Below are 27995 nucleotides of genomic sequence, written 5' to 3'. Positions count from 1 at the left end.
ATTGATTCAGTAACTTGATTCTTACATCAGTGATGGTGAACCTTTTGGGCTAGGCGTGTGAAAAATTTGGAAAATGTGTAACTTGACTTTGCTAGCATGTCACACACTCCCTTCTCCATATGACGAGAGAGAAAAATTCTTTACATATTCATGTATTTTTTAAATAAATGTGATCCCCAGGATTACCGCATGCCACTTACCTTCAGACAATGTTCTCTTTCTGCTGACAGGCCCCTCCAAACTATCCAAGACAGCCTCAAGTTATACAAGGCCTTCGTTCCTGCAGCAGAAAGCTGCTTTCTTATGTAATTTTTGAATGCTCCAGAGGCTATGTGAGAGCATACCCCATTTTTGCCTGGCCTTTGCAGTCTCCAAAAATCATTTCAGAATGGCCTGTGATTTAGAGAATTGCTCCTGGGTGTTGGTGGACACTGGCATGTTACCCAAAATGTCATGATGTGACACCTATGACTCATGTGTCTGAGGTTCACCACCACTGTCCAAGATTCTGCCACTGTCTCCAGGATAGGCAGAACCATGGCAAATCCTGAACCTAAGAGAAGTATTCATAATGTCCTTTCCTTTGTGGATATCCAGGTAAGCTACAATCATTAGTCAAGATGTGCACTAGTTAACAGTTCTGTTTGGAGGATTTGGTCACTCACCCTTAAACCGAGTTTTGAAGACCTAGAAAGTTTTATAAACATCATTTCTGAATGAAGCTGACTCCTGGCTTCACTGGTACACATAAGGCAAATGTAAATTAAATTCTCTTACAGAAAAAGACAGGAAGAAAACCCCAACTATATTGCTCTTGGTTTATCTTTTAGTATCAATGTGCCTTTAATTTATTTATTTACTTCCTTATTAGTTTAGTTCATCCACCATACTTGGGACAAGCATTTTGGATTGGTTAGAAGGCTGAAATAGGTGATCATATGAGGTTGGATTCTTTTTTTTTTTTTCATTGCAATTCTATCACCTGCTGTCTGTCCATCTTGTCTTCCTCATCATCTGAACAATGTTCATCATAGAGGCTAAAAAATAAAGAAGAAATTATAATTTTTCTAAATAGGTGAATATCTAATCAGACCTGCAGAAAAAAAAAAACAATTACTGCCAACCTGCCTTTCATTGAGGACCTGTACACTCCACGAGTCAAAAAGAGGGCCGTGAAAATATCTACAGACCCCTCGCATCCTAGACATAAATGGTTTCAACTCCTACCCTCAAAGCGACGCTATAGAGCACTGCAACCAAGACAACTAGACACAAGAACAGTTTTTTCCCGAACACCATCACTCTGCCAAACAATAAGTTACAGTCCTGCAGTCATTAGTGGGGGGAGATGGGTGATAGGAACGATGAGAGTGAATGGTTTGACAGTGTTGAAGGAATTATTTGTTTAGCAGAGTGATGGCGTTCGGGGAAAAACTGTTCTTGTGTCTAGTTGTCTTGGTTGCAGTGCTCTATAGCGTCATTTTGAGGACTGTAACTTTGTTGCTTGTATCCTTACGATTTATATTGATATTGTTTCCTGGTTGCTTATTTTTACCCTATGACTATCATTAAGTGCTGTACCTTATGATTCTTGATCAATGTATCTTGTCTTTTTATATACACTGAGAGCGTATGCACCACAGACAAATTCTTTGTGTGTCCAATCACACTTGGTCAATAAAGAATTCTATCCTATTCTATCTTCTGTTGGGCACTTATGTAGGAACTCTTAGATCTTACCAAGAAAACCTGAAATATTCCATATTGCCACTGGAAAAAAAACATGTGGTCTACAATATGTATAAAGCTCAGAAGACAGTAGGTCTAGCAAATGATCTTCCTTTGCTTCCTCTTTGAATGGTAGCTCAGTTCCAACTATATAGCATTGCAATTCTATGAATTGTAAAACACATAAAGCTACAAATAGTCCTCCACGTACAACCACAATTGAGTTCCAATTCCACTGCTAAGCAAGACAGTTGTTAAGTGAGCTTTGCCATTTGATGACCATTCTTGCCACAGTTGTTAAGTGACTCACTGAAACAACATGGTTGTTAAGTGAATCTAGCTTTCCATTGACTTTGCTTGTCAGAAGGTTGCAAAAGATGATCATGTGACTTGCCCACTGCAACCGTCACAAATACATGCCAGTTGCCAAGCATCTAAATTTTGATGACATGACCATGGGGATGCTGCAACCGTCTTAAGTGTGAAACACAGTCGTTAAGTCTTTCAGTGCCGCTGTAACTTAAAAACAGTCACTACATAAATGGTTGTAAATCAAGGACAGGCTGTTACTGTTTTTTTCCCTTAAAGTTCAAAACAGCACAAGCAGATGGAGATGGAATTATAAGGATAAGAGCCACAATGAAAAACATTGTACAAAAGAGTAAAGTTACAGTTGCCCCAATACTTAGGAATTCTAATCAAATTGTCTGCTTCACTGAATCCCCAAGGGAACAGAAAATGGTAAACATAGTATATTTCTGAAACTTTAAATGTACTTTTACTTTGCATATGCTGTTGTGTACCGATTTACAGTAAAGATACTGAATAGGGCAGGCATTTAGTCATCCTTCCTATTATATTTATATATTGCAAACATAAAGCCCGCAAAAATGATTGGCTCATTAGGACGGCTGTACAATTAACCAGAGGAAGGAAATTCCACATGTTTTGTTCTGCCTCATTTCAACAACCAGACTGCCATATCAGCACGTACAAATGAAGGCAATTTGCTCTTATAAAACGGAAGGCATAAACAAAAAAAATAACCAAATGCTTTCATCTAGCAAATTAAATCTTGAACAAATAAAATTGTTAATTCATAGAATCATACAATCAGAACTATGGAAGTCAAAGCAAGATCTGGAACACCAAGAACTTTTCAAAAACTGGTTGGATTTAAAAAGAATACCTAGAAATCATTCCAAATAACCCAGTGGTGGGATTCGAATTTTACTACCGATTCTATTGGCGTGGCTTGGTGGGCGTGACTTGGTGGGCAAGGCAGGGGAAGGATACTGTAAAATCTCCTTTCCCTCCCCACTCCAGGAAAGGTTACTGCAAAATCCCCATTCCCTCCCAATCAGCTGGGACTCTGGAGGCAGAGAATAGATGGGGATGGGGCCAGCCAGAGGTGGTATTTACCAGTTCTCCGAACTACTCAAAATTTCTGCTACCGGTTCTCCAGAATTGGTCAGAACCTGCTGAATACCACCTATGAAGTAACCAGCTGAAAGATACAGCTGACATCAGGGTAGTTGCCCAATGTCCACAATACTGTTTTGCTTATGTATCAATGGTGTGCCCAGTACAGTTTTCTTCAGTATAGATTAGCTCTGTTGTAATGGTAGTGGCAATGTCATTGACAGGTAGGAGTTGCAGCAGAGCTGCAACAGCATTTGAAGAGCAGATTAGACAACAGTTAGATTACAGGCATTTTAGGCCACAGAAGCAATGGAGGTCTAACAAACATCTCAGAAGGGACCCTCCTTAGGTTTCTTGGGACATTAAAGGTGAAGAGGGACAGATGTACAATAAATATAGTATTAGTACTCATGGTTGGTACTTCTTGCCTGGAGTACTTCTAAAGGTTCACAGTTATAATTTGGGTTTGTGTAATAGCCAGTGGGACAGGAAATATTCTCATAGACTACCACTCACTCTTAAAATAGTCCCATGCCTTATTTTAATCAGTATAAAATGTAATATGCCATAGGAGAGATTCTTCCAATTCTCTTGATTTAGGTTCTGAACTTTTGTTCATAGATCTTGCTCCAATGGCCTGACTATATATCATCACTGACCTCTCTACTATTTCCCATTTTTTTTAAAATCAAATAAATTGAACTTTAAATTACATTTATAAAACCTGAAACAGTTTTTGGCAGGAATATTAAACAATATCATTCAGCCACTGAAAAATCAAATCTGAAGAAATAGAATTTTTAAGGGGCTTTCTAATTTTGAGGCAATGAACAAAGAACTAATAAATTTAAGAGAGGTGTTGGGTCTTCTGAAAGTTATGGGGTGTTATTACCATGCAAATAGGCAGTAAAAGCAGCTTCAGGCTTTCATGCAGATGTAAGTCTGAGCTTAAAACCATAAGAAGCTCTGATGAGATACTGGTGGAAGTGGTTAAACTAGATAACATAGTTAGGGAGTAAGAGAAAAAATGAAAAAAAATCCTTGCAGACTTCTTACTTGAGGAAAGATTCTATTATTACTAGAAACAGAGAAAGTCTAATGCTTTCAAACCACATATAATTAAACAATCTTCAAATAGCTAATAATTGGGAAGCAAATTATATTAGCAAATAATTAGGAAAAACACATTAAGTTACATGAAGGCACCATTCTTCTAACCATCATAAAGATCTGCATTGTTTACAGAAAATTATTCAAAGAACTGTAAGAAATATTTTACAGTATGTAAGAAAATTGCCTTTACTCACAAAGCAAGGGATACTGAGATGTACAGAGAAGTGCTTAATAAAAGCCAGGATTAACTAACCTTACAGCATCACCTTGACTACAGTCTTTTAATTCATGGTTGTTATGCAAATCTTGATATGTGATTTTTGAATGTCTATTGAAGTCTCCACAGTTTAAACCATTTAGATTTTCCCAGGAATCTGAAATGTTCGATATATAAATATATATTTAAATTACAGGCAATTGAAATTCTTTGGTGTATGAAATATTTACAGCTCTGACAAAGTTTATCTTATATACAAAATATATTATACATTTTGAAAAAAAGAAGAAAATACTCTTGTTCAAAATATTGCTGAAAACTCTTCAGTGTAACATAGATATGTACTTATTTTATTGACTCTGCTATAACCTTATGGAACTATCACACCGTGTCAGGTCAGGACTACAAGGCTCTACAGGAAGCAATAGCATTAATAAGTGAAAAGAAAACACATCATATCACACATGGTTTCTACTAAAGGATTCAACACATCCTACATTATCGCAATCTGCTACATTAATTAACAGGGAAGTTAATAAAGTTGGAAAACTTGCTGTGCTATTGGTAAGGGTTGCATATTCTGAAGGCTGTTGGAGATGCATCCCCAACTCCCCAAGATGTCTTTTGATATAGACCAGGGGTTGGCAACCTTAAACACTCAAAGAGCCACAAAGGTCCTCACCGAAACACCCTGTTCAATTCGAGAGCCAACCGGAAGTCCCTCCCCCCCCACCATAGAGTCTGCTCCTAGTGCAGCATCCTTTTCCCTCTACCTGTCCTAATCGAAAGCCCTATCATTTGTGGAGCCGACTGGTGACAGGGAGCCACAGAAGAGGGATGAAAGAGCCATATGTGGCTCCAGAGCCGTAGGTTGCTGACCCCTGATTTAGACATTGACAATGTTGTGGAGAAATGAACTGCTCAAAACATCTTGTTTTAGAGTTTTGCAACTCTACTGAAAAATTATAATCTAAATTATGTGCTTGTAACATCTACTGTTACAAGGCCTGGCCACCTAGCAGTTAAAATGCTGGGTTTGTCGACCAGAAGCTTGACAACTTGAGACCCAAGTACCACGTAATGGGGTGAGCTAACATTTTCTTCCCAGCTCCTGACAACCTAGAAATTCAAAAGCATGCCAATGCAAATAGATAAAAGGTGTCAATTTGGTGGGAAGGTAACAGCATTTCATGAACCTCAACAGATAGTCATGCCAGCAACATGACCACGGGAGGATCTTCAGACAATACTGGCTTCCTCTGCGAGGAAACAGAGATTGGCACCATTCCCTAGAGTCAGACATGACCAGACAGGGGAAACTTTCCCTTTTACTTTTTTTAACGTCTACTATAGTTTGACTTCTTAATAAACAAACAGAATTTCTGTTTGCTGAAAGCAATTCATACAGCAGAGAGGAACCAAAAGCTAGTATACTAAACGATTAATTATTTATTTGTGCCTATTATGTAAATTTATCTCTTTGTTTGCTAATCCATTCCTCCTCACTTCTTTCTAATTCAATTCATTTCATTAAGCTCAAACTTTGCTTTCTACTCCCTGTTCCTCTAAACCAGGGGTGTCCAAACTTGGCAACTTTAAGACTTGTGGACTTCAACTCCCAGAATTCCCCAGCCAAGTTTGGACACCCCTGCTCTAAACCTTTGACAACCAGTGTTCCCATAGATCATTTCTTTTGCTCTTCAATATACTTATTCCATTCAAATAGCTTGGGTTCTATTTCCTAGTCTTCCTGTGTGAAAGGAAATGAGATTCATTATATGACTGTCTGACCCATTTAAAAAAATCTACTATGTTAGCCAATCCTTCTATACCCAAACATCCATCAATGGCTTTCCAACTCAACATTTAAAGTCACTTTTCTTCTTTTAAAACAACAAAAAAGAGAAAATGATCCCTAGGATAAATTCATTCAAACTGAACTATAATTTGATCAATAAGGCTTTGGATTTATATCCAAAGGAATGTTCCAAGTATTAGAAACAGATACTGTAAAAGAATGATACACTTTGACTACTTATTTACATCTTCAATTCTTTAGCCAATAATAGGGCAAAATAAATAAAACTGCAAATGTTTCCGTTCCTGGCCATTTCATTGTGAGTAATCCAAAAATTTAGAAGTAGTAACATACAAATATGTGCAAAAAATACACACCTTACAAGGATACTTAAGCTATCAAAATTACATTCGTTTGCCAAGTAACTTTGATGAACTGGCACAATTACCTGAAATACTCTTTAATTCATGGTCTAAATCTGTTAGAGTTTGTTGACTGGTATAATACTCTAAAGAAGGATCATCATTCTCAGTGACGTCAATGCCTGAGATTTCTGAAATTTCAAAAGCAGCTTGCGATAAAGGTTTTGCATTTAAATGTTTGGATCCTGCCTCAATGACTGAAGATGGGCGAGAAGGGTGTTTAACAATTTTGCAAAGGGGAATATTTGCAGAAAAAGGTCTTGAGGAAGCATAACCTGAAACAAAAAAAGAGAGAAATATATCTGTTTTGAGCACTGCATTGAGAGAACTAGTATGTATCACATTGTGGATCATGATTGTTAAAGACAGTGTTTCACAATCTTGGCAGCTCGAAGATGTGTAGAAGTTAGAGTCCACACACATCTTCAAGGAGACAAGTACTGGTTTAAAGTAACAATAAACATAGTTGAAAATTATGATTTCTTATTGTATAATATTTTTCCTTCCATGATAATATTTCAACTATAATTGATATTAGAAAATGTACATGGGACATGATTGTTGTAAAGTGGATTGTATGCTCCCCACCCCCCCACCCCCGGGATAGGATATTTTATTCCTTTTTTTTATTTTCCAGTCTCTCCTCCACAGTAGTCAATCTGAATTCTGCAGCTATTAATCTATTTTTTGAGCAATTTTGGTTATATTGTATTTCTGTAAACCTTTATGAGTCTGCTAATATTATCCCTCATCTTTCTAAATAGGAGGTTCTGTCTGCATGAAGATCAAAACCTTGAGGATGGGTTTGCTATTAGTACGCATTCTTTTATCATTTCATAAGTCCTGAATAACAAAGAATGAAAAATATTGCTTCTTCTCCCCTGATGCACAAATGAGCTACTTGCTTCTATAGTAAGCCAGACAAATAAAGCATTTATTAAACCGTAGCTCTATACATGCTACATCAAGCAGAAGGCCAGAAAGGGGAATGAGTATGCAGAAATGCAATTATGGAGATTACTATTAGATGATTTTTTTTTAAAAAAAAAGAATGCAGCAGCAGTTCTATTACCAACAAAATAGTTTTTGGGAAAATGATATATATGACTGTCCATCATAGACACAGTACATTAAAAATCTCAACTGCTGACTTTAATTCTTCACATTATATCTAACATCAGTCAATGAGTAAAACACGTAATAATGTTCAATGAATTGAAATACTGCGACTGATTTTCATTTGCTGGTTACAGTGTTGGAAAGGAATTATGCAGGGAGGTCAAATGTCTGCTGTCAGTGCCCAATTGGTTTTGGAAAGCACTCACCAACGGATAAGTTTGGCTGAGAAAGTCTAGTACGTGGAGTTTGCCTTTCCGGTCTACTTAATGGTCTGCCAAGCTCACTGTTCATTATTTCTTGTACTACACATTCATCAGCACATTCCCCTAGACTCAAGTGCCTTGTCCACTGATCAGGTCCTGAAGATGAAAAAATAAGTTCAATTAATACAATCAGACATTTTACATTAAAAAAAAAAATTACACTGGTCAACAGTCATTGCTTTAAATGCATGCACCATTAAGTAACTACTTAAATCTTTCTAAAGCCCTTTCTCAGAGTTTGAACAACAAACTAAAACAATTCTTTCTTTTTAATAAAAAAATTATTTTTAATTTTCAAAACAAACACAACACATAAAATCTTCCTTCTTTACATACTGTGGAAAGTGTATCAGTTGGTTACAAAAGGCTTTCGTGCATCTCTTCCACAGTCATCAACCATAATTCATATTAACTCAAGTATTTTAACTCAGATATTTATACATGTTACCATCATCATACCTCCATTTTATTTGACTACAATTGTTTAAACGTCCTTCATCATAAAATATACCAAGATTTAATACATAACCACATACTGGCATTTCATTTACTATTTCTAAAATCCTCCAATAACACTGAATCCTTATGTCCTATTCTAGCTAAACATCCATAATATTTAGTAACACAATTTTCTAATCCTCCTTTCTAAATCACTGTTTACGACTTACATCCAGTTTCCTTATGTTGAACTCATACATATATATACGTTGTTATCCTTATCCCTCTTTTATTTGACTATATCCTGTATCATAACATTTCCCCCCCTAATAATCAAGACTTAACTGAATCTAACTTAGTTCTTTTTATTAACGTTTATATATAATCCAAAAGGATTTCTAATCTTCCTTTCATGGGTACCATTCAATATTCATGTCCCATTATTACTTAACGTAACACTACACATTGTATACATTATTATCATTATCAATTATTTATTTAACTATATCTATTGTCACTAAATTTCACTAAGTTTAACTAGTTTTAAATTATATACTTCCAACCATCAACCTGTATCTTTCCAGTAGCAAAACAGTCTCATGTCTTCTGCCATTTGTGGTGTCAGTCCTCTAATCATCTCCTTAATCAAATTTGTATGGACTCCTCTTAGCAACTCCTTGCTTATAAAATCTCTCATGTAATTTTGATGCTCTTCTTCTGTTTCCTTAATCAGCTTATCTTTGATTGTCAATAGTGTTATCAATGATTGATCAATGGGAACCAGGTATCACACATCAGTCGCAGAAGAAGATCAAGGTATGTAAAAAGAGAAGTCACCTTCTGGTTGGTGATTCAATCGTAAGAGATGTTAATTTAGGAGAGGATACGGAGGTTTTAAAAGAGGTCAGGTGTCTGCCAGGTGCTACTGCCAGCAGAGACAAGAGGCGTATTCTTAAGATAGTCAAGAATGCAAGTAAGGACTGTGACGTTGATGCTATTATACATCTTGGCACTAATGATCTATCCCAGAAAGTTGTACTTTCTGTGCAGAATGATTTCCAGAACTTGGGGTATGAACTTAATAGTATAGGTTGTAGGCTTATCTTTTCAGAGGTTTTACCTGTATATAAGGAACAAAAAGGGAAGGGCCAGCGTGTAGCAGAGTTTAATGTTTGGCTAAAGGAGTGGTGTAAAAGGGAAGGCTTTGGTTTTATTAGTCATGAAGCCTGTAGCTGGTCCAATGAAAAACTGTACAAAAGAGATGGGTTGCACCCATCCAAGAAAGGAACTGAGTTACTTGGCATTAAATTCACAGATTTTCTTGATAAACATTTAAACTGAAGAGCGGGGACAGAGAATTAATAGATACAGAACATCTCTGTCCCCAGCAAACTAAAATTCATAGGGTTATAAATGCATGTAACATAGATGTGTGTGTGGGTAAGATTATCACTCCTGCTGTCAAGCAAAACCAAGCATGTAATAGTGATTGTCATACCATGTGCATGAATCACACAAGTGGCAAGAAAATAGGGGCAGTCCGGCATAATACAGGTTATGTAGACAGTAAACACAAGGTCAATCAAAATGGACTCAAATGTCTATATACCAATGCACAGAGTATGAGGAATAAACAGGGCGAATTAGAAATTCAAGTAAAAGAGGGCAGATATGATATTATTGCCATTACAGAAACTTGGTGGGATGAAACTGACAAATGGAACATACAGCTAGAAGGATTTAAATTATTTAAAACAAATAGACCAAATAAAAGAGGAGGTGGAGTTGCACTATATATAAGAAATAACTACGTCTCTACAGAAATAGAGCACAACAATAATGAGAACTATCTTGAATGCATTTGGGTCAATATTAAAGGTTGTGGGGGAAATGACATTGCCATAGGTCTATACTACAGGCCACCCAACCAAGCAGAGGAAGAAGATGAACTTTTTGCTAGTCAGCTAACTAAGGTATGTAGGAAGCACACCACAATAGTAATGGGAGATTTTAACTACCCTGACATCAACTGGGAAACAAACTCTGCACCAAGTGGAAGATCCAACAGGTTCCTAACAAACCTAGCAGACAACTTTGTTTTCCAAAAAGTAGAGAAGGAAACAAGGGGATCAGCCATACTGGACTTAATTCTCACTAACAGAGAGGAAATGATAGAAGGTGTTGAAGCCATAGGAACCCTGGGGGCAAGTGACCATGCAATATTGGAATTCAACATTATCCAAACACAAGTAGTAGAACAAAGTCAAACTAGAGTCTTGGACTTTAAGAAAGCTAATTTCAATAAACTTAGAGAGAGCTTGGGAAAAATTCCATGGATGAGAATCCTCGAGGGGAAAACAACTCAAGAAGCTTGGGAAATTTTGAAAAATGAGATTAGAAAAAACCAGTCTAACACAATACCAATGAAGAAGAAAAACAACAGCTCCCAAAAGAAACCAGCATGGCTGCATAAACAACTATCTGACAAACTGAAAGACAAAAAAAGTAAGTATAAAAAGTGGAAGGAGGGGGACATAACTAAGGCAGAATATCAGCAAATAGCCCGAGCCTGTAAAGATGAAGTGAAGAAAGCTAAGGTTCACAATGAAGAAAGGCTTGCCACAAAAGTAAAAATTAACAAAAAAAGCTTCTTCCAACATGTTAAAAACAAGAAAAAGGTTAAGGAAACAATTGGTCCATTGCTAGGAGAAAGTGGCAAGAAGGTGACAAGCAACAGGGAGAAAGCAGAACTATTTAACTCATGTTTTGCATCTGTCTTTACACAAAGGGATAAAACAGTCCAACCTATCAAAAGCAGCACCACAAAATTAGGAACACAAATTGAAATAGGGAAGAAAATGGTAAGTGAGCACCTGTCTACCCTAGACGAGTTCAAATCACCAGGACCGGATGGATTACACCCCAGAGTTCTGAAGGAACTAGCAGACGAGATCTCAGAACCACTGAATTATATCTTTCAGAGATCCTGGAACACCGGGGAACTACCAGAGGACTGGAAAAGAGCTGATGTGGTTCCCATCTTCAAAAAAGGGAAAAAATTAGATCCAGGAAACTACAGACCTATCAGCCTAACCTCAATACCAGGAAAGATTCTGGAAAAAATAATCAAGCAACGAATTTGCGAACACCTAGAAGCAAACAAAGTAATAGCCAAAAGCCAACATGGATTTGTCAAAAACAGATCATGCCAGACTAATCTTATTGCATTCTTTGATAATGTGACAAAATTAGTGGACCAGAGGAATGCCGTTGATATAGTTTACTTGGACTTCAGTAAGGCTTTTGATAAGGTAGACCATAACCTACTACTAGATAAAGTAGAAGAATGTGGGTTAGACAGCATCACCACCAGATGGATTGGTAACTGGCTGACCAACCGCACTCAACGTGTAGTTCTCAATGGAACTGCATCTACATGGAGGGAAGTATGCAGTGGAGTACCCCAAGGCTCTGTTTTAGGCCCAGTACTCTTCAACATCTTCATCAATGATTTGGATGAGGGAATAAATGGGGAACTCATCAAATTTGCAGATGATACCAAGCTGGCAGGAATAGCCAACACTCCAGAAGATAGGCTTAAGATACAGAAGGATCTTGACAAACTTGAACATTGGGCACTATCTAATAAAATGAAATTCAATGGTGAAAAGAGTAAGGTTCTACATTTAGGCAACAAAAACGGAATGCACAGGTACAGTATAGGTGATACCTTACTCAGTAGTAGTAACTGTGAAAGGGATCTTGGAGTCCTAGTGGACAACCATTTAAATATGAGCCAGCAGTGTGCAGCAGCTGCCAAAAAAGCCAACACAGTTCTAGGCTGCATCAACAGAGGGATAGAATCAAGATCACGTGAAGTGTTAATACCACTTTATAATGCCTTGGTAAGGCCACACTTGGAATACTGCATTCAGTTTTGGTCGCCACGATGTAAAAAAGATGTGGAGACTCTAGAAAGAGTGCAGAGAAGAGCAACAAAGATGATTAGGGGACTGGAGACTAAAACATATGAAGAACGGTTGCAGGAACTGGGTATGTTTAGCTTAAGAGAAAGAAGGACTAGGGGAGACATGATAGCATTATTCCAATATCTCAGAGGTTGCCACAAAGAAGAGGGAGTCAAACTATTCTCCAAAGCACCTGAGGGTAGAACAAGAAGCAATGGGTGGAAACTAATCAAGGAGAGAAGCAACTTAGAACTGAGGAGAAATTACCTGACAGTGAGAACAATTAATCAGTGGAACAGCTTGCCTCCAGAAGTTGTGAATGCCCCAACACTGGAAGTCTTTAAGAAGATGTTGGATAGCTATTTGTCTGAAACGGTATAGGGTTTCCTGCCTAGGCAGGGGGTTGGACTAGAAGACCTCCAAGGTCCCTTCCAACTCTACTATTGTATTGTATTGTATTGTATTGTATTGTATGTTGCTAATAAAATTTCTCTCTTTAAATCCATAAATTCTTTTGTTTTTTCTTCTTCTGTGTCTTGCCATCTGGGGTAGAGTTCTCCTCCATTTAATTCCTCATTCAGTATTCCACTCTTTCCATTTCCAGAAGCAAACCAATCACCATAAATATCAGCGAATTTAATTTCTTTATGGTCATTTTCCTCTTCGGTTTTTAGGATTCTAACTTCCACTTTTTCCACTTGATAAACATCTCCAACTTCTTCATCATATTTTACTGTTAGATGCTCTAAGTCTTCAAACTTCTTCTCCGTCCTCTCAAATGTGTTTGATAATTTCTGAATTTCTAAGAATATCTTTTGCAGGCTTAAAGTTTCTTTCTGCTGTTGAAGTTGTGCCATTATCTCCAGCTAACAAACACTGCTGCTCTGGCTTGGAAGGTTTTTACAAGATTAAGCATAGATTCACAATAAAGTTTTATTTTCACTTTTCTCTGGTTGAAGATATACTTCAAAGAGACATCTGTATGCTTTTCTTCTTATCACTCTCTATAAACAAGCAGTGAGACCTTGGAGTGCCAAGCCAGGATAATCAGTAAGAAAAGTAAAAGTGTTTTGTTTCCAATACACAAACCTCCAGCCTCCGAGTAGCAGTGTTATTGTTGCAATTTTCTTTGTTTCTTTTTGTATCTTTTTTGTATTTCAAGTTTTAAAAAAGTCCGATTCTTGAATGAGTTAGAAAAACACCCACAGTAATGAAAGAGGAGAATTTTAGTCCATAGGTTACATAGAATAATAAAAGAAAAAAATAGAAGAAGAAAACTTAATCCATTCATTTTAAAAGGCTTGCATAAATTCCATCCATGAACATAGCATTTAAAAAGTAAGATAACCCACTGTCTAAAACCATTCCAAACATAATTCCACCGCTTATTTCTTCTGGTCTCCAATTTAAATTAATTTTAAGTTTTTTATAGGCAGTCTCTTTTAAAACGGTAAAAAATCCTCACCAGCTGGAAACACTTTCTCTTTCCGTATCCTTCTATTTTGGAGCCACCCTGACTTCATCAGCCTTGGCTGGATTTTTTTTTTCACCGGCTTGAAGAACTTCTCTTGGATCGATCAGGGACTTTGCAATGTCCCTGAGATCAGCAAGACGTATTCTTCCTGTTCACCATCTCTGTGGGACAGTTTAGATCCGATTGGACCACCCAGTGGCAAAAGTATCAGCTGCGGTCTCGGAGCATCGAGACCGCACGTCCGTATCATCGCGATGTTGGCTCCTCCTCAACGTACTAAAATAATCCTGCCTCTCTTTCTTCATCTAGTATTTTCATTAGCAATCTGACCTGGAGAAAATAAGTAGGTGAAGATTTTTCAGTTTCTTACTTCCTACCCAACTGCTGTTAAAAGCATGCAAGCAGTAAATCTGTAGTCTATTCTGTGAGAAAGCAAAGATGGGAAACTTATGTACCAAACAACGGGGGGGGGGGGGATGGTTAGAAGATCAAGCTTGCATTAATTAAATCATTCATCTAGATCTCCAAGTTGATTAATTGGTAGCAGCCAGTTTGAATTGGCAAGGGGCAATTTTAATAAAACAAACTATTAAAGGCAATGTCTTGATTCAGGCTCATTTTCTTTCTGTAATAAACACTGGAAAAAGGAAAAGTGAAAGGCGTCATGGGCTTATTAAATTAAATACAGACTTACATCCATCAATTTGTCTAAAAAACTATAATGAGCTGTTACTAATAAGGAGATCTCATTAAAAATAATCAATGTATAGATATATTAGATAGTAAAAATAGGCAGATAAAATAAAAGTTCTCATCAGCTCATAGCCACAAAATAAAGTGAATGCAAATATTTACATCATTGCTTTCTATTTAGCAGTTAGTAAGAGAAAAATCCAAGCAGATGTATTTAGAATTCAAACGCATGATTTGAATTTCTCTCTGCATATTTTTTTTTTTGGGGGGGGGGCAACCATTGGACATTTCATTTTGAAATTAGGTTGCTTTCTAGAACAATAGGGCATTAGTACATGGAACTACAACAAGAAGCAAGGACTGACAGAATTAAGGAAAAGCCTTTATGGATAGCAATTCATATGCTACTCTATTTACTTTGGCCTGAAGTGGGGAACTATTAGGGCAATAAGTAACATAGATAGATAAGCCTCCCATATGAAAGGTAAACTTGTTTCTGTTCAGACTTTCACATGTGCCGTTAAAATGTCCATTGTACACCCAATGGTAATCATGTTTAATTCTTCCAATTGTTAATAATTCTAATTGCCATTGCAACCAGGAGGCTGTCTTCTCTTTGGTGGTAACTATTTTTCAGAAACCTCTAAAAAATTCTTATAGAAAGCTATAGATTTATTTAGGATATGTCCTAAATAAAATGGAGTTGCTAACTGGTTGAATATGATAATGGAAATATAGCTAAATAAAGGTTAAAATATATGGAATATGGATAAATATGAAACTGATATGGTCAGGTTATAAAGCAGAGGTTTGTGATTCACTTTTATACATGATAATTAAACTGAGTTGTGAATTGATTGATTATGACAATAGAAGGACAACTAAGCATGGGTTAAAATATATGAAACATGGGCATATATATAACTTTTAAGATGATGAATAAAGTGAGATGTTTACCGCTTGTTATACAATATAATAGATTAAAGGAATTGTAATGAACATTGAACAGCGAGGATTGCCACTTATAGACAATCTAGTCCAGTGATGGCGAAACTTTTTTGGCTCGCGTGCCACAAGTGGGGGGAGTGCAGGGGGGTTGAGTGCGGGCATGCCGCACCCATAATGAAATGTGCGACCCCCCAGTGCGCATGCGCGCACAACGCACGGCCCCTCCCATTTTTACATGTTTTTTTTGCCCTCCCCAGGCTCCAGAGGCTTTATAGGAGCCTGCGGAGGGCGAAAAGAGCCTCCCCCGACCCCCCGGAGGCCTCCGGAGGCTTCAGGGACTGTCTGGAGGCTTCCCTGAAGCCTTTGGAGCACTTAAAACTACCCTCCGAGCAAACCGGAAGTGACTTCCAGGTTGCTCGGAGGGTCGTTTTAAGCGCTCCGAAGGCATCAGGGAAGCCTCGGACGGTCCCTGAAGCCTTTGGAGCGCTTAAAACCACCCTCCGAGCAAACCAGAAGTGACTTCCGGGTTGCTCAGAGGTCGTTTTAAGCGCTCCGAAGGCATCAGGGAAGCCTCGGACGTTGCTCGGAGGGTCGTTTTAAGCGCTCCGAAGGCATCAGGGAAGCCTCGGACGGTCCCTGAAGCCTTCGGAATGCTTAAAACGACCCTCCGAGCAACCCAGAAGTCACTTCCGGTTTGCTCGGAGGGTGGTTTTAAGCGTTCCGAAGGCTTCAGGGATGGTCCCTGAAGCCTCCGGGGGGGGGGCGGGGGAGGCTCTTTTCGCCCTTCCCAGGCTCCTATAAAGCCTCTGGAGCCTGGGGAAGGCGAAAAATAGCTTTTAAAAAGGTGAACTCAGTTGGCCAGCGCGCACATGCGCGCTGGCCAGCTGACAGGGTAGCGCCTCGCGTGCCCTGACAAATGGCTCCATGTGCCACTTGTGGTACGCATGCCATAGGTTCGCCATCACGGATCTAGTCTAATATCTTGGGTGATCTAATCCAAGATATGAGAAATGGAGAGGGAACGTGAAATATACCTACAATGGGAAACTATTGAGATTTAAAGACAGAATCACAAATTGGGGGCATGAAGGATGCATAATTATATAAAGATAATGATGAGAATAGCTCATCAGGTCTACATCTCGGCCAAAATTAGGCTGGGGGGGGCGGTTTCAAAAGCACAATGACTATATATGTATACTTCTTTGTTCTATTTTTTTTTAAAAAAGGAGAATACATGTTAAAATTAAATATGTATATTGAAAAGGAATTATAAATACCAACAACATAAAATGGAGCTTGCTCAGAAGCTGAAATACACCAAGTAAATGAGATGAAGAGTGGGAAGTAGAGAGGTAAGAGAAGAAGAGAGGGATAGGAGAGAGGGCATGAGGGGGGGAAGAAGAGGAGAGAAATGAGGAGTGGAAAGGGGAGAGAGGAGAAGGAGAGAGGAATGGGAAGTAGAGAAGGGAAGGATGACATAGGGAAGAAAGGAGGTAGGGAGGGGAGGAGAAAGGGAGAAGAAAGTGATAGATAAGGTACAAATATGCTGTATGGAGAGCAGAAGAGCCAATAATTGTTTTTGGGAGTTGATGGTAAGATGAATTGATGTAAACATTTAATAATACAATATGATGTTGGCTATGTAATAGTATACATCTGATTATACAGTTATGAAAATGAAAAAAATAAAAAGCTTTATTAAGAAAAGATAGCTATAGATATTAGAAAATACCTGGCTCTTTCATCTTGTTATTAAATGTTAGCTGCTAATTGCTTTATGATTTTCTTGATTTTTTTTACACTTATTTTTATTATGTGTCTGTCTTTTATTGTGTTTCATCTTAGGTTGAAAATGAATCTTAGTGAAAGCTCTTGAGACTTGAGCTGACACTGTCTTGCTGTCATAATATGTCACCAACTGGAACCTTTGAAAGACCTTTAATTCATAGCCTTTTCTCTGGACAGATTTGGTGGAAAGTAAACTTGACCCCAGCTGCAACCCCAAGATGATAAACATTCCAAGGTTAAAACCTGAATGTTCTGGGAAGATGAACTCAAAACATTTACTTTACCAGCCAACAAAAGTAAAATGAAAAAGTATTTTAAGACAATATGTAGCTTTTTCATTAACGACTAGGTTGTTTATTAAGCAAGTGAGTTATCTCTACATGATTAATTAAAGGTTTCCTAAAGAACTCTCTTGATAAAGAGGCAATCAAGTTCCCTCCACCATAGCTCGAAGAAATAAAAAACAAATACTTACATAATTATATTTTCCACAATAAGTGTAATCTGACATTGCATAGTAGTTACATATAGCATAAGAGAATGGAGTTGTTGTTTTTTAATGGTGCAATATTTCTGTATGTCTTTTAGGTGTAACATTTATACCAATTGAAGCCAAAATTTGCTTTTACTTAATGCTACGGTTCTGACACATACAGACAAAATTGTTCAATTTCAAAATGAAAGAGAAACCACCATGCATTGAAAATGTTCTCCATAAGCAGAAACACCAATAGAGCATGACTACCTGAAAATGAAATGATGTTCTTTGGAGAATCTCGCGCCTTGTATGATGAAGGAATGGATTCCATCTTAAGCTGCAGACAATTTGTACCCATTGTAAAAAATTCTTCAAGTCCTTGATATGGGTTACAAACAGGTTTATCTCTTCGGGCCACCTGTGACAACAAAAATAACAATAAAAGAAAACGACTAGAACAATAACACTAAGTGTTGCCTTTTAATTCTTCCACATGAGCTCATGTATGGAATAATCCATTTAAAACCTCTAAAATCCAAAATAACTTGACATAAGCAGAATAATTAGGACTATCATCATTTCTTGCCTCTCCTTAAGATTCCAGGTAAGGAATGAAATTATAGATTGAGTTTTGCTGATATTAGCGGGGGTTTTTTTGGGGGGGAAGCTACATCCTATACCAGTGATGGCGAACCTTTTCGGCACTGAGTGCCCAAACTGGAACATGCGTGCAGTGCATGTAGGGGAGCACCGGAAATTCAAAGATCAGCTGTCTGGCGTGCACATGCCTTTTTTTGGCTGGTTTTTGCCATTTGGGGGGGCATTTTCAGGGCATTTTCGGGCAGTTTTCAGGGCGGTTTTTTGGCCCCAAAATGCCCTGAAAAACAGCCTGAAAATGGCCTGGAAAATTACCCAAAAATGGCCTGGAAAAGGCCCAAAACCAGCCTGAAAATGGCTCTGAAAATGGCCCCCCAAAGACCCCAAAACCGGCATGTTTTTTGCCTGTTTTCTGGCACTCCATGCCCGCGAAGACCAGCTGGCCGGCATGCACGTGCCATAGGTTTGCCATCATGGTCCTATACCCAGAGATTTCCCCAAAAGTACAAGGACCTTGCCGAGAAAAGAAAGTAGAATATTAGGAAACTAAGTAAGTATAATGTATTCAGTATGATAGTAGTGATATTGCTGTCCTGTCTTGCCTACTCAGAATTAGTTTTCTTACATGGAGTGGAACTTGTTTCTAGATTGCCAAATATTAATCAAATCTTTTTGCAGTCAATTCTTTTTTTTATTACACTTTCATTAAGCCCCCATCTTTATATAGAACCAGCATGGTATGCAGGCATGACTATATTTATAGAATTTATTTAATACTATAAACTGAATTAAAATGCTGAAGTTATCCATGTGCATTATTTTAGATTTCTTCATACAGCATGGGAAATGTAAGTAGATTTGCATATACTGAAATTTGCTCGGTTCTACAGGAATAAAATGATGCATAAAATAAAATACCCATTTTTTAAAGGCATGCAGAAATGGGATGTCATAGCTCTAGTACAGCCGGAAACAGCAAATGTAGATACTGCTGTCCAGCAAACCAAATGGCCTCATTTGTCAGTGGAAATGCTGGGAGCAAATTTTACATACACGCACAGGATCAGCAGACAGCTCTACTAATATGGTTTCTTTTTTTAAAAAAATTACATTTAAAAGACGAACATTAAGTAGATGCTTAAGGCAGGTGTTATATTAAATATTTGAAACAGTCAAGCAATACAAATCTTCTTTGAGGCTATTATAAAACAATTAAGGGATACAGCATAAGCAAAATAAGTTTGTTAATATTAAAAACAGGCAGGTGAAATCTAATATTTTCTCATGACTTTCAAAAGGGAATCATCAATGCATAAATATATTTAAATGAATGTAACTATTTAGAGCCAAGAATCATTGATCTATTCCCTAAGCCCATATTCTCCTCAGTACACTCCAATCATTCAAGCTTCCACTGATATTAAAATATTATTAAAGAAAAAAAAACAGACATTGTTATGGAAAAGTGGTAGCCCAATGAAGGATGGCAGTGTTCAAAAGACAAGAAAAAATAAAGCAAGACAGTGATCTAAATAAATTGTACATGAGAGGAAGTATGTATATGTTACGTAGTTGATAAATAGTTGTGTGACTAATGTATGAGAAAAATAACTTTATGTGGTAAGGGTGTTCAATGTTTCCTGATCCAAATAAGTCCATTTTACTTTCTAAATAGGTAGTTCTGAATAGTCTGAAGGGAAGGGATAATAAAACGGACTCAGGGTGAGTTTTTTAGAAGTGGGGGAAAAAGTCATTTCAAGGTCAGATGTCCTTTAAGTCAGACATCTAAAGAGTGCTTATGGGAAAGTGTATTGATGGCTCTGGATTGGTCTGTGTGACCTTAAGGAGGATTTTTTACAAGAACACCACAATTGTCAACCCAGTAAAGATTCACACATCTGCGTCAGCTGCATCTTAATGTTCAAAGAATCACCCTAGACACGACTATGTACTTGCTGAATAAATCACCGAAAGAAAACCATCTACAGGAGCACCAAAGATCTTTTCAAACTGTCACTCTGTAAACAAGTGGGACACAGGGAGAAAATACATTGGTCTCCGTTTCGCCTCAGCACCAACCAATAATAATATGGAATCTTTTCTTCTCAAAGGGGAAATTGGAAGCATGAATGGCAGCTCCATTCCCATTGAAGATTTCCTACTGTAAAATCTTCACAGAACACTGGAATGTGGTTTCTGTGTATGCCAGGTAAACGGATTTATCTGTTTATTGTAGATGCTTTGGGGGCCTCTAAGAAAGTTAATGTGTGATTGGAAACTATTTCCCCTGAAAGAAGCTGAAGCAAAGGGATAAAGGGCAGAAAATACTATCGATAATCATGAAGATAGAGACAACATGTACTGTATCATGGAAGGCTTGCTTCCTCTCGCATATAAGAGCTCTTCCAAAATTTGGGATTGTTTTGTTCTCTGTATCCTCTCCTTCCTCCCTCAACTTCATAGACCCCATGGATTCAAGAAGTCCACCAACACATGAGGGATTTCAATTTGAGTGACAGCCTGAAAGTACAGTGTACCATACAACCAGAAATGATTCTGACTGGCACTCTAAAATATAGTTCAATAAATAATGAGACAAATCCCTCGCAAGCTAAAACAGCAATAGTAGTAATAATATGTAGTAATAGTAGTAGCAGTACCAAAGAATATTCTGGAATGACTGCTGAAGCATCATGCACGCCTTGAGACACATTGTTTTCTTTAACTAACTCCATTGCTGGGAAAGATTTGTTGGCAGACAGCTGAGGAGGACTTGGTGTCTGCTCATTTGACATGCAAAAGCTTTCCTTTTTGATTTTACCACTCTTGTCTTCTGTTATTGCTCTTTCAGATAAGGAGTTAGGAGTCAGTTCTTCTCTGCAGGAACAACTGCCAGCAACATCAGCTCTTTCAAACTGTGAAGATGTTCTTGCTAAAGAATTGAGAGAGAAAAAAAGATCTTGTCAGTTTAAATCGCTGCACGTAGCTTTTTCGAATAATTAGCCCTCGAGTTTTATCAGCTCACATGAAACACCAAGGAGCTTTATTCAGAACTGCTTCTCAGACTGATAGACCAAAATGCAGGCTGAAACTGTTGTATTGCTAGCTTCCTGCTGATATTATTTTAGTATTTAAAATTCAAAAGCTTATTAATTAAGGTTAATCGGGGGGGGGGGGGGGAAGCCAAGGGTATTCCCTGTACAATTTTCCATGTTTCATTTATCCCTTGCCACATTTCATCTAGCTATGCTGAATACTAAATTATTATTTTTAAATAGTTTTTATTGAATATTTTAACCTTTAAAAACAGAAAGAAAAACACAACAAGAAAAAAAAAAACATACATAACAATATAAAGTAACTAGACAGCCTTCTGTATCGGCTTTCAAGTTTAGCCTTTATAGTTCTCCATTCTGCATTGCCTTCCTATTGCTTTTACCTTGTCCTGTAATATAACAATAGTAGTACTAACACTTATAATAATATTAATTATTTATATCACCATATATTTACATTCTCTATCTTCTGTTTTGGCTTCTGTTTTCTATCCACTTATAAATTCTATTCCATATTTTATAGAAACCCGATTCTTCTCTTTCTTTTAGTTCTATTGTCATTTGTCCATCTCTGCACTTTCGAGTACTTTTCTAATTATTGTTTCATCTGCGGGTGTATTGATTTTTTCCCAGTTTTGTGAGAAAGCAATCCTAGCTGCAGTGAGTATATCTATTATTATGTATTGAAGTTGTTTATCCATTTTTTGATCTAATAGTCCTAATAAGAATGCTTCTGGTTTCAGTTCTATTTTTTGCTCCGTAATTTCTTCCAACCATTTCCGAATTTTGCGCCAGTATTTCTTTGTGATGGGGCACGTCCACCACATATGGTAAAATGTTCCAGACTTGTGGCTACATCTCCAACATTTGGGGGATAAATTTGGGTATATTTTGGTTAATCTCGCTGGAGGCAAGTGCCATCTATAAAACATTTTATAGATGTTTTCTTCGTAAGCTACTGCTGTCGTAAATTTATAATTTCTTTCCCATAATTTATCCCATTTTTCTAACTCTATATTATGGCCAAAATTTCTTCCCCAGCTAATCGTTGTCTCCTTTACCATCTCTTCCTCCATTTTATATCTTAAAAGAAAATTATATAATTTGGTAATCATTTTTCCTCCCGTTCCTAATAATATTTTATCTAATTCCATTTGTTCCTCGTGTATTCCATATTGTTCCCGGTCTTTTTTAAATCTTGTTTTAATTTGAAAATAGGGCCACCATTCCATATTTATTCCTTGTGTTTTCAGACCTTGTACTGATTTTAGTTCTTCTTTTTCATCTGAGAGTTCTGCATAGCTTACCATTTTGCTGAGATCTATAGTATTTGGATATATCATTGCCTCCATCGTTGATAACCAGATTGGGATTTTCATGTAATGTTTTTTGTTTTTCCCTGACCTTAAACAGGGCATCCTTTACTATGTGTCTCTGGAAGTATGAATGAGATTTATTCTTTCCCTCCCAGAGGAAGCCATGCCAGCCTAGTTGGAGATCATGGCCTTCTAGCATAAAATTTTTTTATTTTTTAGTTGAATCCGTCCTTGAGCCATGTCAAGGCTGCCCCCTGATAGCAAAGCTCCCAACCTTTGTTTCTACTACCTTGTAGAAGTTTGTATTTAATGCACAGTTTTTTTTCCCTGACCAGATAAATTTGGATACCATTTTATTTAGTTGTTTGAAAAAAAATTCTTTAATTTAATCGGTATTGTTTGAAAAAGTAGTTTGGGTAGTACATTCATTTTAATTGTTGAAATTCTGCCAATTAGTGATATCTATAGTTTAGTCCAATTATCCAAATTTTGTATTTGTCATACCAATTTATTGTAGTTATCTTCTTTTATTATAATACATTTTGCCGACAACCATATTCCCAAATATTTAATTTTCTTGGCCCTCGAAATTCACAGTTTCTCCTCCAGTTCTTCATTTTGTCTTTTGGTTAAATTCTTACTTAATATCTTAGTTTTCTCTTTATTTATTTTAAGCCCTTTACCGAATTGGTTTATGTCTTGTAATAATATTAGTCCAGTTTCTAGGAGTTCCTCTATGATAAATGCTAGATCCTCTGCAAAGGCCTGCACTTTGTATTCCTGTGTTCTAATTTTCAATCCCTTTATGTCCTGGTTCTGTCTAATTTGTAGCATCAATGTCTCTATGGAGAGGATAAATAATAGAGGAGATAGAGGGCATCCCTGTCTTACCCCTTTGGTTATGGTAAAACTTTCTGTTGCTTCCCCGTTTAGTATTATTTTTGCCCTATGACTAGAATATATTGCTCTGATCATCCCAATAAATTTCTCTCCAAAGTTCATTACTGCTAATTGATTTATAAGAAAATGCCAATTCAGGTTATCGAATGTGTTTTGTGCATCATTAAATATCAATGCTGCTTGTTTTCCTGAGTGTATCTCGTAGTATTCTAATATGTCCATTACCCTTAGTATATTGTTTTTTATATGTCTGTTGGGTAGAAATCCATTTTGGTCTGTGTGTATGATTCCGTTTAGTATATTTTTAATTCTTTCTGCCGTTATTGTCATAAATATTTTATAATCAGCATTTAAGCAGCGAGATTGGCCTATAATTTTGGATCTTTTGTTTTTCAGTGTGTCTTTGGGAATTATTATCCCGGATTTTGGTGTCTTAGCTCGTTCTAGTACTTCATTATACATTTCTAATAATATGTTCCCTAATGACTTTTGCAATTCTTTATAGAATTCTGCTGGAATTCCATCCGGACTCAGGGTTTTGTTATTTTTTTGTTTTTGGATTGCCCTTTTTAATTCTAGCCTCGTTATTCTCTCATTTAGTGTTTCCTTTGTTGTTTCCGGTAAGGTTAGAAGATTCCTCTTCTTAGGTATCTTTTAATATCTCCTCTTCTATTTTCTCTTGGCTATACAGGGATTGAAAGTATCTTACTGCTATGCTTTCCCCCCCTTCCTTTTGGTGATGTATCACCTCTTCTTCATCCTCTAATTGCTGTATTAATTTCTTTTCTTTTTCTTTTTTTAGTTTATAGGGTAGCCATCTCCCGTTTTGTTAGCATTTTTGAAATAATTTTGTCTACTTGATCTAATTTTCTGGGCCACTTCTTCTTGTGTAATTAAATTTAATCTATGTTTAATTATTTCTTTTTCTTCTTTAACTTCCTGGTTTTGAGGTTCTTTCTGGATTTTATATTCTAATTTCCCCAGTTTCTCCTGGAGCTCTATATGTAGTTTCTTTTTATCTTTGTTTCTTCTTCTTATATATGCTATCATAATGCCACACACATAGACTTTGGTTATATCCCAAAGGCTTTGAATGGTTGTCTGTTTGTTCAAGTTTTCCTTTAGGAAAAATGCTAATTCTTTTTCCACATATTGAACATAGTTCTTTTCTTTCACAACCCTCTGATTCATGGTCCATCTCTTTTTCCTTTTTGCCTCCTTTCCATTTAATTGTTAATGGGTTGTGGTCCACCCACATGTTTGGTGTTATTTCTATTTTCTCTACATCCTTCTCCATTTCTGGGTCCATCCACACCATGTCAATCCTGGACCATGAAATATGGGGGTTTGAAAAGAATGTGTATTGACTCTTCTGTGGCTTGATTTCTCTCCAGACATCTTTTAGATTTAATTTGCGGGCCATTTCAAAGAGTTCATTTGGTAGTGTTCTCCTTTCATATTTTTTTCAATTATCTGTTTTATAGTTTTTCTTTGGGTTTACCACACATTAAAGTCCCCTAATAAACATATGTTGTCCAGTTCTAGTTCTGCAATCTGCTTATGTAATTTACTGTAGTATTCTTTCTGGTTCATGTTTATAGAATCAAGATCACGTGAAGTGTTAATACCACTTTATAATGCCTTGGTAAGGCCACACTTGGAATACTGCATTCAGTTCTGGTCGCCACGATGTAAAAAAGATGTGGAGACTCTAGAAAGAGTGCAGAGAAGAGCAACAAAGATGATTAGGGGACTGGAGACTAAAACATATGAAGAACGGTTGCAGGAACTGGGTATGTTTAGCTTAAGAGAAAGAAGGACTAGGGGAGACATGATAGCATTATTCCAATATCTCAGAGGTTGCCACAAAGTAGAGGGAGTCAAACTATTCTCCAAAGCACCTGAGGGTAGAACAAGAAGCAATGGGTGGAAACTAATCAAGGAGAGAATCAACTTAGAACTGAGGAGAAATTTCCTGACAGTGAGAACAATTAATCAGTGGAACAGATTGCCTCCAGAAGTCTTTAAGAAGATGTTGGATAGCTATTTGTCTGAAACGGTATAGGGTTTCCTGCCTAGGCAGGGGGTTGGACTAGAAGACCTCCAAGGTCCCTTCCAACTCTACTATTGTATTGTATTGTATTGTATTGTATTGTATGACTGCAATTAGTACTCTTTTTTGTTTTATTGATACTTCAGTTAATAATGTTCTTCTCTCTTCATCTGTGTATAACTGTTTAGGTTTTAGCCAGTCCTTTATATATACTGCAATTCCCCTTTTCTCTGTTTCGGCCTGTGATTGGAAATGTAGAAGGCATAAAGAATGTCCTTGAAGGATAATGGAATGAACTGCCGCCATGGCAACAATCAGACAAGCCTGTTGAATGAGTCCATTCTAACAAACTAATTTGAGCAAACATTTCAGGTGCCTCCTGTAGGAGAGCGTGTGGCAGAACCTGGAGAGGGTGGGGAGTGAAAAATGGAATCAGCCTAGAATCCTTAGGTAGCCACAAGTGAAATAAGTCCAACCCTATATTAGAATAGTCATGACTGGGAGAGGCATGGTAACAAGGTCAGCCAATGAATAGGCATATCAACTAAGTCAGCCAATGGGAGCTTGAACAGATGAGTCTATGCTGAGAATTGAAACTGAAACAAGACTGATCTCTGTCCGCTCTGAACTCTGAAATGAAACCAACTGTTCTCTCCTGTTTGTGTTCTGCTTGTAACTTCTACCAGTTGAAAGAATCTACTATTGGCATTGTACATTTATTCATCTATTATTATGTATATAAAGAAGTTAATGAATCCAGCTGAATCAATTATCTATGTGTGCTTTCTAGATTTGATTTTTCTGCAACAAACTCTGATACCCTTCTTGTGTACCCGTGATCCTTATTTAATTCTAACCAGGTGCTGACCATTAACTGAGAAGATCCATGTGCATAGGCTGTTTAGCAACAAACCAGCTTAACTGAACCTTCACATGTGGAGTGGTCTTTTGTATATGTCATATCCCTTATTCCTACAAAGATGATGAGGGAGGAGGGAAGCACATACAGATTTAAAAGATTCTGCTACTTCAGCTGTTCTAATGAAAATAGTTTTAGAGCTATGTGGCATTTTTTTAAAAATATGGTCTACCCTATTTAAGCTAAGCAAGAAGTAAAACGAACTTATATTTAAAATGTATCAGCATTCCAGTGGTATAGTGAGCATATTATCAGTTTATCTGAGGATATACCCTTGAGAAAAATACAGAAGCTGTTAGCAAGGCTGTCTCTGAAGTCTGTGAACGAGGCTAGAACAATGTTGACACAAGTCTACTTTAACAGGAGAGGAAAATATTGTAAGCTTACTTTTTGGAGCTTCTTCATGTCTGTTACAAAGAAAAGTTAAGCCCTTTTCTCTGTCAACTACAGAAGAAAGAGGTGACCTTGTAGTCATATTGATGGAGGGAGGCAGGAAAACATCTGGTTCAGTCTTCTGAGTTTTTGACATAGTACCACTTGAAATAAAAGGGGAAAAAATAGAATTTAAAATGATCAAACGATCATGTTAGGGCATCATCATACAGGTTTATAAGAGTTAAACATACATTTTTTAACAAATGCTGAAGCTGTGACCTATAAATTGCAATTTCTTGATTTCATACTGAAAGTATTTGAAAATTGCTTGCTTGCAATTATCTGAATTGGAATAAACAACTATTTTGTCCTTCTAATAAGCTGTTTTATTTTTTAAAGCAGCATAGAAATAGAAAGATAAATTATGTTTTTAGAAAACAAAATAATTCATTATATTATGTATTCTGGAATCATGGGATTTTTTGTTTTTATTGTTTATTAAATAAGATTATTTAATGTGAATGGGCTAAAGCGGCTTGTTCATGTTTCAGTTTAGAGCCTGAAATTGAGAGAATGGGCGTTCCTTTCCTAAATATCTCATGAAAACAGATCCATGTATAGGATTGGTAGTAGGGCGATGCAGGCTTTTGTTACACTTACACCCATATAATTCAGCATATAAACCTCAGAATGAAAGTCTATGCATATAAGATCACCTAGACGAGTATTAGCTGGCCTATTTGATTTGTGAGATCTGCAAATCTGGCAATAATCTTTCCAACCTTTATTCAACCCATTAATGAAAAAGTATAGGGCGACCGGATCAAAGACCAATGCCTGCAATACAATTTAAAATATATACTTGTTCTCTTTACAATAGCTGTGAATCCATTTAATAAATATGCCG

At 37.0% G+C, this 27995-nt stretch overlaps 1 protein-coding gene across 1 annotated transcript in view; it reads right to left on the bottom strand.

Annotated features, from left to right (window-relative positions):
- Positions 1-202: 202 nt before the first annotated feature.
- The window catches only part of ZBBX (zinc finger B-box domain containing), a 73372-nt gene continuing 45579 nt past the window's right edge, over positions 203-27995 (bottom strand). Inside the window, exons 14-20 of the mRNA XM_081955594.1 lie at positions 27101-27249; positions 21134-21401; positions 18140-18303; positions 8026-8178; positions 6727-6975; positions 4517-4637; positions 203-1037 (exon numbers count right to left, since the gene is read on the bottom strand). Coding sequence (XP_081811720.1) covers positions 965-1037; positions 4517-4637; positions 6727-6975; positions 8026-8178; positions 18140-18303; positions 21134-21401; positions 27101-27249 — 1177 coding nt within the window. The 3' untranslated portion in view covers positions 203-964. The remainder of the gene's footprint in view (positions 1038-4516; positions 4638-6726; positions 6976-8025; positions 8179-18139; positions 18304-21133; positions 21402-27100; positions 27250-27995) is intronic.

Source organism: Natrix helvetica, assembly GCF_964273705.1.
Source record: "Natrix helvetica genome assembly, chromosome: 5".
Classification (NCBI taxonomy): domain Eukaryota; kingdom Metazoa; phylum Chordata; class Lepidosauria; order Squamata; family Natricidae; genus Natrix; species Natrix helvetica.
Note: the sequence above shows the minus strand (reverse complement) of the source record. Positions and strands in the feature narration are given on the sequence as shown.